Below are 16,948 nucleotides of genomic sequence, written 5' to 3' on the forward strand. Positions count from 1 at the left end.
CGTTTCTCAAATCTATATACAATATCTTTTGAATCCTTGATCAAATTGTTGTTCATAGTTGTGTACTATCCTATAGCATCAAACTGCTATAGCTGGCTTTATAGAAGGAATTGGTTAGGTGGCATGTGCTGTGGTGTGGGCTAACTTTTATTTTGGTGTAAAAAATATAAAAAAAGATAGATATTTTTAAAAAATAAAAATACAATATTAAGGTAATTAGCTTGAGTAAGTTTAATAAATTTTTTTAATTTAATAATGTCACTATAAAATAAGATAAGATATCGACAACAAATAAAATGAAAAAAAAAAGATTTAATGTAAAAGATGACCACTTGTAAATATTATAAAAATATATCTTTATAATATTACAAAAATATCTTAATGATTTTATTTCTTAAAAAAGTAAAAATTAAATGAGAATACGATAATTTCATAGAAAAATAAAAAAAAATATTAAAAAAACAAAAAAATAAATTACTATTAACTTTTTTAAATCATAACCCGAGTTATAAGATTAAAAGTAATATATATAAAAAAATTGTGATGGTTAAGATCACAAAAAAAAACACAAAAAAATCCAAAATAAAAAAATATAAAACAAATAATGAATTTTAAAATTGTAATAAAAAATAAATTAAAAGACAACAACAAATTTTAAATTTAAGAGTTAAATTGAAAAGAATAAAAATATTAATAAAAAAAATAAAAGAACAACTAGGATGATTTGAGAGATCAACTAAGAATCACTGACCAAGGAGCATAGAACTCAACGAGAATGCCTCTGTCTTGACCGACTTCCTTCTCAAAGTTATCTTCTTTTAATACAACAACATCATCTACTAAGACTGAAACAGCTAACAAAGCCATGGTGCTAAAGACGTACCAGATCTGACTATACCTCTCCATTTTCTTTCTCGTTTTTATTTTTCTCTGCTTTTTGTTTTTTGCTTTTAGCTTAAAGGGAATTAAAAGAGGTATTTATATACCAAATCCTACAATAGGATTTTTTAAATGAGAGTTGATAGAGGATAACTGTGTTTTCTATTTCATAAATCATTTACAAAACTGTTATTACTATAATGATAGAGTAATGAAATTCTTTTATTAAAGTGACTCTTGAGACACATCTTAATAAACATTCTTAACAAGGTCTATCAGAATACTTCTTCAAATATTTAAGTTTACAAACTCTCACATTGTTATCACTTAATTCTGCTCATATACTCATTTAACAAGTATTTTTAAACCTTTATTTTCATACACATATTTTAACATATGATTGTAGGCTACAAATTTGATTATTACATTATTTATGTTCTTTTATTAAAGGTAACAACTAAGGGAAAGGAATAGTATATAATTTGCAAAAAAAAAATTAATGATAATAAAAATATTGATAAGTTTGGTTTTGTAGCCTCCCTAACCTAAGCAATTAAGCCTGAAGGGATGTTTTAACACCTAATATCCTAAAGTCAACTGATTTTGGAGCTATTGGTCCAACATCTGTTATATAGGTTGAGGAGAAAAGTTTAAAAGAATCAAACATTGCACTATCTACGTATCAGTATTTGTAACCCGAGTTATTAAACTTGAAGTAGTGTTTCCATAACTAATGTCCTACGACCAACTAGTCTGAGAGTCATTAGCTGAAAACTCGTTACATGGGTTAAAAATACATTGTGTTATATGTATATATATTAAAAAAATAATTAAAAAAAAAAGATAATAATCCCAACCCAAGTTAGCCTTAAACATTAGAAAAAAAATGTTTTCATCCAAGTAAAGCCCTATATCTATGTGTTGATATATTGAGCACAAAAGAAAGGTTTATAAATAGCTTGATAAAGAGATATTGAGCAAATATATAAATTTAATGAGAGTTTATTTATCTGAATAGATTAATGAAAATTAAATGAAGAATACTTTACTTTGTGGAACTTGTAAATTATTTGTCTAATTTAACATTTTGATTACTAGTCCCTAGTAATAAGTTATTTGGGGGGTGCGATTAGTACTTAAAAGTGTATTTTTATTAAGGTTTTATATTAGCATTTTACACTTGAAGTATCAATAACTTCTTAACTAAAGCATGTTTTATAATAACAAATCTATATTATAAGATACCTTTAATTTATGGTAAATGTTCACATCAAATGCAGGACTATCACATAAATCAAAGGATTGATTGATTGATGAGTTCAATTACTAAAATTGAGAAGACAAAGAGAGGGTGAAGTTAAGAAAAGAGATGTTGATTCAATCCAAACTCGAACACTATTCAGTCATTGACTCATATCTAAAGCTGTAGATCTTGGATTTCAATTTGGTTTATATAGTTAGAAAGCTAAGACATAGGCCTAAAATATTCATAGGAATGCAAGATTCAATCCTGCTGTCTGGAAGTCCAAATCTTAGCAACAATAAAGAAGTTCAAATCTGTCCTCCAGCCTAGACACTGTTTAGTGTTCAGCCTATATCTCGAGTTCTAGAAGTCCAAATGCACATATTTTTTTGGTTAGAAAGCTGAAACAATTTTTTAAAACTTTCATGGGAAAGTCTGTTCAAATTCTAACATTAGTAATGATGTTTTGTTTAGATAAAAAGATAAGGATTGTCACCGAGTCAAGATTCAGCCACCCACTCAACAATTAGTCATCAAATCATAGTTTTAAATTTTAGCCTATAAAAAGAGGCATTTGCCATGTATTTAGGCATCTTGGTTTTCAGATCAAAATCATGTTCTTGCTCTTTTTCTTGTTGTAATACCTAAGTTTTGCTTATATTAATCTTTGTTTATGCTTTTCATTTCATTTTCTTTGCTTAGTTAATTTAAATCTTATTTATATTCTTATCTTGTTTATCTATATTTCTCTTCTTTATTATATTTAGCTAAGTTTATTATGTCAAGGTTAAAATGTTACACTAATGGTGTAACAATAAGTATAGTATAAACTCAACATGGACTTTAATGTTTGATACTAACATATTTTGTATTTGTTTTCTTGTTCATTTTTAATACTTTGCTTGTTAAATAGTTAATCTAGATTTATATTATATAACCCTGGGTGCAACAAATACTTGGCACTTTCATAGCCTAACCGTATGGTATAACCGACACCTATGTTATGAAAAGAACTTGATTTGTTGTTAATATAAGTTATAATCATGAATACTTGACAACATTTACAAGTATTAGCATTATTTGAATAAGATAATTAATGTAATCATGTTAACGATTTATAATCAGATTGGATCCTTCTTTCTGTTTGGTTTCCAGTTGAGTAATAAAAAGAGTTTATACTATACTTGTTTGAAATACCATTAGTGGATTATCTAACCTTAACCCTTTTTTTATCATTGTTAAATCCTCATATTAATCTTTCATCTCATAATTCTCTTTAACTTATTATTATTATTATTATTATTATTATTATATAGTTAACCTCCTTATGGTTCGACCAACCTTGATTTTTTTTTATCATTATTTAATCCTCACATTAATTTTTCATCTCAAAGCCCTCTTTAACTTATTATTATTATTATTATTATTATTATTATTATTTAGTTAATCTCCTTATTGTTTGATTCTGGTCTTATCGAGTTATTTATTATTTCGACATTCCTACACTTGAAAGAAGATATTAATCTATTAGTCGTGTCGTGTCACAAACCTGTAACCCAAGTAATATGTGTCTGATTAGTACTTAAAAGTGTATTTTTATCATGGTTTTATATCATCATTTTGCACTTGAAGTATCAATAACTCCTTAACCAAAGCATGTTTTATAATAATATAACTAATAATATAAGATACCTTTAATTTATGGTAAATGTCTATTTTTAATGCAGGTCTATCACATAAATGAAAGGATTGATTGATGACTTGAAGAACTTAAATTGCAAGGATAAAGAGATGGCCAAACTTAGAAAAGAGATGTCGGTGCAATCCAAACCGGAACACTGTTCGGTAAATGGGTCATATCTGGAGCTATATATCTCAGATTTAGGTCCAATTTATATGGATGGAAAGGTAAGACATAGGCCTACAACTTTCATATGGAGCCCAAGATCTAAAAAGGCCATTATCAAGTCCAAATTGTAGCAACAACAAAGAAGCCCGAATCTGTCTTCCAGCCCGAGCACTGTTCGGTATTTTGGCCATATCTGGAGTTCTAGAAGTCCAAATGAGCTGAAGTTTTTACACAAGAAAGCTGAGACAATTGCCTACAACTTTCATGTTTGCAACTGGCTCCAGTTTTGACGTTATCAATGACGTTTTGGGCAGACAAGAGAAGATAAAGATTGTCACCAAGTCAAAAGTTGGCCACCCACTTATCAATTAGTCATCAAATCAATAGTTCCCATTTTTGGCCTATAAAAGGAGGCATTTGCCATGCATTTAGGCATCTTGGTGTTCAGATCAAGATCATGCTCTTCCTTTCTCTCTTTGTATTTTTTATGCTTTGTTTTCATTAATATTAAGTTTATGCCTTTCATTTCCTTTCCTTTACTTAGTTAACTTTTATGTTCTTATTTTGTTTATCTATTTTGCTTTCTTTCATTATGTCTAGCTAAGTTAATTATGTCAAGGTGAAAAGGTTACACTAATGGTGTAAGAATAAGTATAATGTAAACTTAATATGGACTTTAATGTTTGATACTAACATGTTTTATATTTGTTATCTTGTTCACTCTTTAATACTTTGCTTGTTAAATAACTAATCTTGATTTATGTTGTATAACACTTGGTACAACAAATGCTTGGCACTTTCATAGCCCATAATGTATGGTATAACCGACACCTGAGCTATGAAAGGAACTTGATTTATTGTTAACATAAGTTATAATCATGAATGCTTGACGAGATTTACAAGTATTAGCATTAATTGAATAAGATGACTAATGTAATCATGTTAACAATATATAATCTGATTGGAACCTCCTTTGTGTGTGGTTTCCAATTCAATAATAAGAGTTTATACTATACTTGTTTGATATACCATTAGTGGAACCTCTAACCTTGACATTTGTTATTATCATTGTTTAATCGTTACATTAATATTCCATCTCAAAGTTCTCATCTTCTTCTTCTTCTTCTCCTTCTTTTTCTTTATTATTATTATTATTATTATTATTAGTCAAAAAAGACTGCTGCAAAAATCTTTCAAAATGGATTTTATTGGCCCACCATGTTCAAGGACACACATGCATTCTGCAAAACTTGTGAAAATTGTCAAAAAATTGACACTGGTCAAAAAGTTTTGTTTTATGATTCTCAACTCTATGCATTCCCTAAAGAGCTAAGATTAAGATGGACCAATCCTTATGGGGCCTGTGATATTGAGAATTCAATGAATGACAATGATTTTAAGGAAAATGGACATCGTTTGAAAGCTTACTTTGATAATTTTCCTAGTGAAAATGAATCAGCTGGTTTGAATGATCTTGTAGATAAAGGTTGATTATTTTGTTTTTCTCACATTGTTTTTGTGTTTCTTTTTGAGTGATTTTTGCTAGTTTCTCTCACCCCGGTCAAATGGCGGATAACGGTACTCCGTGACTTAAGTCGGTTCTTTCAGTTTCCCACAATAACTGATATTTGTGTATATATTTGTGCAATTCTTTGAATCTCTCTTCTAATTCTCATTTGAAAATGGACACTAATCTTGAAAAATTGAAAAAGTATTTTCCCGCTCTGCCTCAGAATGCGATTACAAAAATTTACCGTGCTAGATGTGCAAGATTGAGATTGTTAATGAATCATGGAATTCCTGAAGATATTCGTTGGTTGATTGAAGCAAAGGTCCGATTATCAGGTGAGTCCTCTAATTTCTTTATTTCACACATGCCTGGAACAGGTAAAAGCACTTTTGCAAAGAAACGTCGTGCAAAACGACTAGAAGTCTGTCATCGATGTGCTAGATGGACTTGTAATACACAATGTCGTTCTTTAGGAATGGTATCTATAAACCGTGAAGATAAAATACAATTCATTAAGGATGGCCTGAGTAAGGAGTCTTTAGATAATCTTCTATTGACTCTTGAGACGCATCCTAGTGGAGATGTGCATCGTGCAATTCATGATTTATGGCCACTATTTCATAAAGAACATGATCGACTTAGTCTTGGGAATCTGACTAAAAAAGACCCTGTTTGCCAGTTTTTAAGAAAACTGGATGGGAAGCCTATCCCCGACCCATAGAGGGCGTTTAAGCCGTTCTTGGACGTAAAACCAAGGGAAGATGTGAGCCACAATCACAACTACCTGTACATACACATGTTTTTTTTCAAAAGTAAATAAATAAATAAAAAGAGAGAGAGAGTGTGTGAGACTCTAGCTGGCCTACATATAGATGTTATGATTGCCTTTCTAATTTCTCATCTATAAAACCCTCTTTTCCTTCCTTTCATTTCTACTCAACCCATACATTTAACAAATACAGAAGTGTGTAGAAATGGCAAGTTCCTCAGGTCATCAAATAAGAAATATTTGTGTTTTCGGTGGATCTAGTCCTGGGAAAGAAAAGGAGTTTTTAGAATCAGCAAATCATCTTGGTTAGGTGCTAGCTGAGAGAAAGATTCATTTAGTGTATGGGGGAGGCAGTCTTGGGTTAATGGGAGGTGTGTCAATAGCTGCATTTTTAGGAGGTAGTCAAGTTTTGGGGGTCGTCCCTGAAGCTTTGGCACAAGGGGACATCATTGGAAAAACAATTGGAGAGGAACTTCAGGTCTCCACAATGTCGGCTCGAATGAATGCAATGTTTAACCATGCTGATGCTTTCATTGCTTTACCAGGTGGTCTAGGCACATTGGAAGAGATCTTTCATATTTCCTCTTGGGCTCAATTGCACATTCACCATAAACCCATAGGTTTGTTAAATGTTAATGGTTATTATGATAAGTTGTTGTCTTTTCTTGATCATGCTGTGGAACAGGAATTTCTAACATCTTCTGCACGACAAATCATAATCTCTGCTGCTACTGCTGAACAGTTGATTGACCAACTACAATCTTTCATTCCTGTGATTGATCCTTCCATGAGTCGCATAAATTGGTCATCTACGGGAAGCCGTAAAAAGCTTAGATTGGATTTGAGCCTTCATTTGTGAATTTTTGTGTCTTTTGGTTTTATTATTGTGTTTTGTTATTTCTTATTTTTGTTTTAGTGTGTTTCAGGTTTTGTCAGTGTTCGTTATTTCAGGTGATATCTTTTATACTCTATCTTTCTACCTTAGAACATTGAGGACAATGTCTCGTTTTGGTTGGGGGGAGAGGGTAGTAGTTGATAAAAAAAAATTGTTTTTCATTTCATAAAGCATGTGCATAATTGTTGTTACTAGGATGGCAGAGTAAAGGAGTTCTTTTGTTAAAGTGACTCTTGAGACGCATCTTAGTAACCATTCTTAACAAGGTCTATTATAATACTTCCTGAAATATTCAGGTTTACAAACTCTCGTATTGTTACCACTTAATTCTGCTCATATACTTATTTAACATGTATTCTTAAACCTTAATTTACACACACACACTTTAACATATGATTGTGGGTTGCATATTGGATTATTACATTATTTATGTTCTTTTGTTAAAGGTAACAACTAAGGGAAAGGGATTGTATATAATTAAAAAAAAAACATGAAAAAAAAGAAAGAAAAAAAAAAGAAAAAAAAGAAGAAAAAAAAATGATGATAATAAAAATGTAGATAAGTTTGGTTTCGTAGCCTCCCTAACCTAAGCAATTAAGTCCGAAGGGGTGTTTTAACACCTAATACCCTAAAGTCAACTGACTTGGGAGCTATTGGCCCAACGCTTGTTACATGGGTTGAGGAGAAAAGCTTAAGGGAATCAAACATTGCACTATCTACATATCAGTATCTGCGACCCGAGTTACTAAGCTCGTAGGGGTGTCTTAACACCTAATGCCCTAAGACCAACTGGTCTGGGAGTCATTAGCTGAAAGCTCGTTACATGGGTTAAAGATGCATGATGTTTTTAAAGTATATGTATATAGAGTTAAAAAAAAAAAAGACAAAAATAGTAATCCCAACCCAAGGAAGTTAACCTTAAACATTAGAACAAAAATTTTGTTTTCTTCCAAGAAAAGCCCCATAATTATGTGTTGATACATTGAGCACAAAAGAAAGGTTTATTAATATCTTGTTAAGTGGTATTGAGCAGATATATAAATTTAATGAGAGTTTGTTTATCTGGATAGACTAATGGAAGTTAAATGATGAATACCTTGCTTTGTGGAATATACAAATTGTTTTTCTATTTTACGCTTTGATTACTAGGGACTAGTAATAAGCTGGTTGGGGGGTGTGATTAGTACTTAAAAGTGCATTTTTATCATGGTTTTATATCATCATTTTGCACTTGAAGTATCAATAACTCCTTAACTAAAATATGTTTTATAATAATGTATCTAATAATATAAGATACCTTTAATTTGTGGTAAATGTCTATTTTTAATGCAGGTCTATCACATAAATGAAAGGATTGATTGATGACTTGAAGAACTTAAATTGCATGGATAAAGAGATGGTCAAACTTAGAGAAGAGATGTCGGTGCAATCCAAACCGGAACACTGTTCGGTAATTGGGTCATATCTAGAGCTATATATCTCAGATTTAGGTCCAATTTATATGGATGGAAAGGTAAGACATAGGCCTACAACTTTCATATGGAGCCCAAGATCTAAAAAGGCCATTATCAAGTCCAAATTGTAGAAACAACAAAGAAGCCCGAATCTGTCTTCCAGCCCGAGCACTGTTCGGTATTTTGGCCATATCTGGAGTTCTAGAAGTCCAAATGAGCTGAATTTTTTACACAAGAAAGCTGAGACAATTGCCTACAACTTTCATGTTTGCACCTGGCTCCAGTTTTGACGTTATCAATGACGTTTTGGGCAGACAAGAGAAGATAAGGATTGTCACCAAGTCAAAAGTTGGCCACCCACTTATCAATTAGTCATCAAATCAATAGTTCTCAATTTTGGCCTATAAAAGGAGGCATTTGCCATGCATTTAGGCATCTTGGTTTCCAGATCAAGATCATTCTCTTCCTTTCTCTCTTTGTATTTTTTATGCTTTGTTTTCATTAATATTAAGTTTATGCCTTTCATTTCCTTTCCTTTACTTAGTTAACTTTTATGTTCTTATTTTGTTTATCTATTTTGCTTTCTTTCATTATGTCTAGCTAAGTTAGTTATGTCAAGGTGAAAAGGTTACACTAATGGTGTAAGAATAAGTATAGTGTAAACTTAATATGGACTTTAATGTTTGATACTAACATGTTTTATATTTGTTATCTTGTTCACTCTTTAATACTTTGCTTGTTAAATGATTAATCTTGATTTATGTTGTATAACACTTGGTACAACAAATGCTTGGCACTTTCATAGCCCATAATGTATGGTATAACCGACACCTGAGCTATGAAAGGAACTTGATTTGTTGTTAACATAAGTTATAATCATGAATGTTTGACGAGATTTACAAGTATTAGCATTAATTGAATAAGATGACTAATGTAATCATGTTAACAATATATAATCTGATTGGAACCTCCTTTGTGTGTGGTTTCCAATTCAATAATAAGAGTTTATACTATACTTGTTTGATATACCATTAGTGGAACCTCTAACCTTGACATTTGTTATTATTATTGTTTAATCCTTACATTAATATTTCATCTCTAAGTTCTCATCATCATCATCTTCTTCTTCTTCTCTTTCTTTATTATTATTATTACTACTACTACTACTATTATTATTAGTATTATTATTGTTTCTATTATTATTGTTGTTGTTTATAATTATTTTTTATAATTGTTGTTTATAATTTGTATAATTAACCTCCCTGTGGTTCGACCCTGGTCTTGCCGGGTTATTTATTACTTCGACACTCCTGCACTTGGGAGAAGACATCAATCTTTTAGTCGTGTCAGTGTCATCCTATATTAACTTGCTAAATTTATGGTTTAAGTCATTAAATTGGGATAATTCGATAGAAAAAAAAACAAGCTCTTTTTTTTGAAAAAAAAAATCATTGTTAAATGATGAGAGCTGAAAACAAATTATGTTAAAAAAAAAACTATAAACTCGGGTTAAATTTTTAAACATGTGACCTGAGTTATTAGATTAAAAGCACCCCCATCAAGAAAAACCAAAAAGCTCAATTCTCAACAAATTAAATGTTAAAGGATGAAAGTAGAAAAATAATTTCTATTTCTTAGCCAACTTCGTTACAATGAAAAAACCAATGTAAAAAGACAAGTGTGCTTATGGATGTCAGTTTTTATTTTAAGGATATTTTGATCGTTTTAGTATGCTTTCAAAATGAGAAAAAGACTTTCTTACCCCTTAACTATTTAATATTGACTAATGAGCCTTTTACAAAGACTAAATTACCCCTAATTGCTAGTTTAAAGATTTTTTTTTTGTGAGAAGAGCACAACTATTATTACACTTTACTAGTGAAGAGTGCTCTTGAATCTAGATAAATAGTATTTTTAAAAAGGGTTTTAGCTTTTGTAAATATTAATAGTTCTACTAGGTCTAAAATTTTAGGTGATTCAAATAAATTACTTAGAAATATAAATGAGGTAAAATGCAATTTGAAAAATCAAATAGTTATTTTAGAACAAAGAACTTAATTTTTTTAAATAATTCAAAAAATTCTATGAAATAACATTTTTTAGTTTTGAATTTTTGAAATGCTCAACCTTCTTATTTATTTTGTGTTGAAATAAGTTTTAGTGTGTGTTTAGTATTATAGTTTATAATGCTTTAAAAATTTTTTCAATTAAAAACATATTAAAATAATTGTTTTAAGATTTTTTTATTTGATATTTTTTAAAATCAAAAATATTTTTTAAAATATTTTGAAAAATAAATTGAATCATATTATTAAACACTTTGGGAAAGAAACTCTAAAGTTGGATGTGGCAATGAATAAAAAGAAAAAGAGTAGTTGGTTGAAAGTTTTTATTAGTGGGCTTGTTTAGTTTTCCACTTGTGAATTCTTAAATTATTACTAAGTTGCTTTAAATGATAAACGAGCATCATTCTTTCTTTGTTCACTCAATAACTGGCCGACCCTAAATGCGACCTGGATTAAAAAAACCTTAAACATCAAAAAATGTCTTTAACACAGGAATTTTTTTAATCTTTTAAGTTGATTTTTTACTTAATCTGGTTTCAAATCAAACTTAGAGATTATTTTAATATGACACAATTAATTTAATGAGTTCAATGAAAATCTAAATAACTAATAAAAAGCGTAATTTTATTTAAGAAAATATTATATGACATATTTTTAAAAAAATATTGAGATAATAACATATTGAATTGACCTGAATTAATCCACCAAACTCACTACCTATATAATATAGACACCACAAAATTTAATAACTTTCTTTTTTATAAAAGTATTTTTATATTTAATTATATAATAAAAAAATACTCAAAATAATTAAACATCAATCCAATATTGAGATGTTTATTTGAGATACTGATAACTTTATAAAAAATAAATTAAAATAAATTATAACTTATAATTCCTAACATACTTTTTTTTTAATTGATAGATAGAAATATATTATTTATGCAAATGTTTTACATCAACTATCATTTTTATTTTAAATGTTTTTATTCATTTTATTTTGTTGGCTAATTGTTATTCCCAATAATAAAGTATTTCTATTTTCATAAAGAGTTTATATAAATATAGCTAATTCATATTTTATATAAATATAGCTAATTCATATAAAATATAAGAGAAAATAAATTCAAACTAATCTCCTTGTAAAATCACGCAACTAAAAAATCAACAACTATTTTAAAAATAAAGCTAAACTAATAGGAACAATTAATGAAAAATGATGAAAAAAATAAAGATATTAGGTATTAATATGCTAGTTCTATATATCTAATTTAAATAAATTAAAAAAGTTTGTATTTTTTTTATTTGCATCTAGAATGGATGGTATGATCATCCATTTATGGGGTTGGGAGCCTCCTACCATCGCTATAATGGTTAAAAAAAATTAAAAAATAAGCTTTTTAATTTATTTTCACATCAAAACACTCAATAAATAATATAAAAACATCTATAAACCATTCAAAAAACTCCAAATCAGTAAAAAATAATAAAAAGCAACCAAATTAAAAAAGTCTAAACAGGCCTAATTTACTTTTTTATTATTTATACAAAAACTTCCATGGTTATTTTTTCATATCTAATAGAATTTATTAATACCAAACATGTCGAGTTTTGTAATTGAAAAGTGATTATCCTTCAATTTTCCTTTTTTTTTCATTGTTTTCATAGTATTTTTTGTCTCCTCTCTGACTTGACTTAAATGATAAGAAAATAAATTTTAGCAATTAAAATTGCATAGAATAAGTAAAAGGAAAGTTGGTGGACTAAACAAAGTTTTTCTAGTAAATTTAAGATTGACCATGTATTGTCTTTTTATTTTACACTCTAGTCCTCTTTTATTGAATTTTTTTTCTTTCATTAACAAATTTTAATAGATTAATCAATTGAAAAAGTAAGGATAAAAATAAAAAAAATTAGCTACTATAAATTACTACAGTATTTTAACTAAATATTTTAGTATATTTTGTAATGTATTGATGCCAATTTTTTCTCTGTATTTTAAGAGATCGTATAATATTATAGTAGCAATTGTTTTTTTTTTTAAATTATGCTTGAAAATAAATTGAAATAATATATATCTTGTATTTTTTAAAATTTAATTTTTATTAACATATTAAAACTATTTAAAAAATAATTTGAGGTAAAAAAATAAAAGTTCTTTAATAAAGTTTTTGAAACATAAAACTAGCATGTTAAGTAGAAATATTCAGTGCCGACTGTGGACCAACTTTTTGCCAAACGAAGAACAAAGAATACACAAGGTGGACCAATATGTCAATCCGCGAAGCAATCATGGTTATCTTCATCAAATCAAATCTCAGAACGTTTCATTGCCAGCAGACACGCAATGGCATCTAATTTCCCCTTCCTAGTCAACAAACAAGTGGGAAAAGACAGGAACCTAGAAAACAAAAACCTCAAACAATATTATTGATGGCGGAGCCCAGTAACCCTTCTCTAGAAGTCTCTGAAGTATCGCCTGCCGCCGCGGCCGGTCTTCTATTACTCACCGCAAGAGGAGGATCAATACTTGAACGACAAAGCGGGCAATCTGAGTGGGAATACAGCCACATATCTATACAAGGAGCATGGAACAAGTGCTTACACCTTGGCAATTGCCTAACCTCTTCTCCCTCTTCAAAAGCCGATAAGCAAACAGCACATTCATAGTCACTTCCCTGATCTTGGTCACCGCCTGTTTTTCCCTTTTTGTACTTGAAACTAGACGGCAAGTTGCTGTTGGAGTTTTCAAAACTCTGGCTTGCTGTTACCTCTATAAACACATTTGGTCCCTGCCCTGATCGGCCTCCACGTTGAGCGCACCACTTGATGATTATAAGGTTGTAAGCAGCTAGCACTATAGCAGCTGTGCCGACAACCACTAGGCCATAATATAACATCGGCAGATTGGATTTGTGTGGAGGAGGAGGAGGAGGAGACTCAAATAAAGGGCTTGTAATATTATTATCTACCATATTTCTTGAGAATGGAGTTTTGGGATATTTAGATAGCATTTTAGCAATATAAGAATGTAGGGATGTCCCTATCCAATTTTCCGTCCTTGCCTATGTTTGTATAATATCATATAGGTAATCTAAAAGGCTTTGTTGTTGTGCAGTCATAGAAGAAAATAAAAATAAAAATGGTTATAAGAATCTATGGGCCATTGAATGAAAGAAGACAAAAGAACGTACAATCAGGAGACAATGAAGGAGATCGACTGAATTTTTAGATAACAGAGCTTCATTAGTTTGGCTATCTGTTCATTACATCTGGACAACAAGATAAAATGATTCCTACTCCTAATCTAAGCCTTAGACTAAAGTAATCTTAAGTAACATTTGCATATTATAGCAGTCGAGAGATCACACTCCGTACGTCCCCTATGAAGACAACGCTTCTTCTTTAACTAGTGAAAGAAAAAAAGAAAAGAAAAAATCTTTCTTCTTCTTCTTGTTTTTGTTTTTAAAACCAACACTATGTTTCCAACATTTGCATTGCAGGGTGTATCACCAAAACTATATAACTGAAATGTGTTTTTATATGTACATATATAAATCAAGGTAGTCTATTATATTATGTTTTGATTAGAATAGTCGGTACACTTTATACTTTATATTATTTCAAAAAATAAAATAAATTTCATTTCACTCGTAATCTTAAATCATTTTAGATTTTTCACCCAAATTCTAATTGAGAAGTTTTGGGTTAACTTTGTTCATGACGCTTTGGATACTAATAACAATCACAAGTCACAACTATATGCATATGATATGATTGGTCATTTGTTGATCTTCTTCTTCTATGGTGTCATTTTGGTTATTAAAACAAGTTTATAGAGTTTGTGTGTTTTTTCAATGGTTTTCTCTTGGATGATTGGCAAATTATTGGTAAGAGATTTGAGCTTTTGCAATTTGTTGGAGTGATTTTCTTGATTGTTTTCAAGAATTATGTCCTCATTGAATTTGTGTTTTGTGGAAAATATAGGTTTGTTTTGAATTCTGATTTTTGTTTGAGTTTATTGGAGAAAGATATAGATTTTAAAGGATACTAAATAGTGAGTTTGATAACTATAGTAGTTGCAATTTAAAAGACAATGAATGTTAGTGTTTTTATCAATAACACATATATACCTTTAGTGTAATCAATTAAACAACTATTATATTTTGTAGATTAGTAAACGTAAGATTTGATGAGAGGATGGATCTTGTATAGTTTTCTTTCTTTTCTTCTTTCTATTTTATTTTATTATTTAATCTAAGCTTAGTAAAAATGATCATGTATTGGAATATCTAGTTGATGCCTTTTTCTATATACCACCACTAGATTAGGATTCTTATTTTTATGTTAATAATGGAGATTATGCTTGATCTATATATCGTTTGTATTAAAATCTTTTGCTTTCTCAATATCTTGGAATTTTATTTGTGTTAAATTATTTTAATTTAAAGTTATTTTTAGTCTTGACTCTATAATATTAAGAAATGTTTTAAATTTTAAAATTATATTTAAAAGCTTGACATTATATTTGTATTGCATAATTTGAAGTTAATTTCTCCTTAGATTTCAATTGAAATCATGTATGTTGAATTAATATTTTGAATTATGCGCGCACACAGTACAAAAACTAGGAACAGAACACTGAAATGCTCTAAAACTAATTTTTTTCATTCCAATAAAAAGAATAGAACGCCAAACAAAATGGAATTAAAAACCTTGGAATAGACTAGATTTTTGGCTTATGTTATGCCATAGATCAAAACATTTTCTAAAATGTACTCAAAAGTGTAAAGGCGTTGCACAATTGTATTTTTAAGTTAACAAAAAAATTCAATCATGAACTCAAAATCTGAAATATATTGGATAACACCCTTTTTAAATATTAAGACAGTGATACATTAAATGTAATATTGAGACTGTTAAATACTGAATTGACGTAGGTCAACCTTGTTAACTTGTATGACTCACGACCTAGATCATGAAATCGTGATAACTAATAGAAAGTAAATAAAGATAAATTAGTAATTTAAATTTCTAATCAGCCAAATATTGAAGGATAAAAAAAATTAACATAGGTCAGCCTTGTTAACTTATATAACTTACGACCTAGATTATGAGATTGTGATAACTAATAGAAAGTAAATGGAGATAAATTAGTAATTTCAATTCCTAATTAACCAAGTATTGAAAGATAAAAACAATCAATTTTAAAAAGAAAAAAAAAGTGATTCCATTCAACCTGAATAAACTCGTCAAACCTGCAATTCATATCATGAGAATGAAATTCCTTATAGAAAGCAAATTGAAAGAAGAATATCAAGCTCAATTCTTAAATAACTCATTGTTGAAGAATAAATTTTAAAAAATTAAAAAAAAAACAACACGTGTCACCTCAAGTTAACTTGTTAAACCCATATACTAGATCATGAGCTTTGGATAACTTCCTAAAAAGCAAGTTAGAAAACATTATGAAGTCCAATTCTCAACCACCTAAATATTAAAAGCTAAAATTAGAAAAAATATGAATTTAAAAAAAATAAAAAAAATACTTGAGTCAACTTGGGTTAGCATTCCAAATCCGCAAACCAAGCCATGAAACCTTAATCATCCTATAGAAAGAAAAAAAAATCATGAACTTAAAATCTAATGCATATTGTATAACATAGTTTTTATATATTGAATTGGTGACATATTGGATGATATATTTCATAAAAAAATTAAGACGATGACATATCATTTCAATTTAGGTCAACTCTAGTTAACTTGTAAAATCAACAACCTTGGTTAATAAGACTGGTAACCCCCGTAACATCTTAAAAATTTAAATGCATTTATAATGATTTAATAATAACATAACATGTAATTAGAGTGAGTTTTTTTTATCACACAGTCCATATAGTGTTATAATATTTTCTCTTAGTCCAATGTCTTGATATGATAAAAATATCAATTTTTTTTGCTTCAAGAGATTTGTCAGCTCATTGGAGTATCAAAGACAAAAGAAAGATTTTGAACGATGTGTAAAATTTTTATTGGGATGATCCTTACTTATTCAAATATTATCCTAATCAAATATTTCAAAAATTCATTCTTGATAATGAGGTAAGTAGTGTCATTAAACTTTGTCATTCTAAAGTATATGAGAGTTATTTCTTGTCAAAATAGATAACTGTAAAAATCTTTCAAAATGGATTTTATTGGCCCACTATATTCAAGGACTCACATGCATTTTATAAAACTTGTGAAAATTGTCAAAAGTCAGGATTTATTTTAAAACATAAAG

The 16,948-nt window shown here is 29.0% G+C and overlaps 1 protein-coding gene across 1 annotated transcript; it reads right to left on the bottom strand.

Moving 5' to 3' along the window:
• Nucleotides 1–12,884: 12,884 nt before the first annotated feature.
• Nucleotides 12,885–13,911, bottom strand: LOC105140722 (RING-H2 finger protein ATL52-like). The gene has a single exon (XM_011047668.1). It carries the CDS (start codon nt 13,677–13,679, stop codon nt 13,083–13,085), a length of 597 nt encoding a protein of 198 aa, XP_011045970.1. The 5' UTR covers nt 13,680–13,911; the 3' UTR covers nt 12,885–13,082.
• Nucleotides 13,912–16,948: the final 3,037 nt, after the last annotated feature.

Source organism: Populus euphratica, unplaced genomic scaffold, assembly GCF_000495115.2.
Source record: "Populus euphratica unplaced genomic scaffold, PopEup_1.0 scaffold150.1, whole genome shotgun sequence".
Classification (NCBI taxonomy): domain Eukaryota; kingdom Viridiplantae; phylum Streptophyta; class Magnoliopsida; order Malpighiales; family Salicaceae; genus Populus; species Populus euphratica.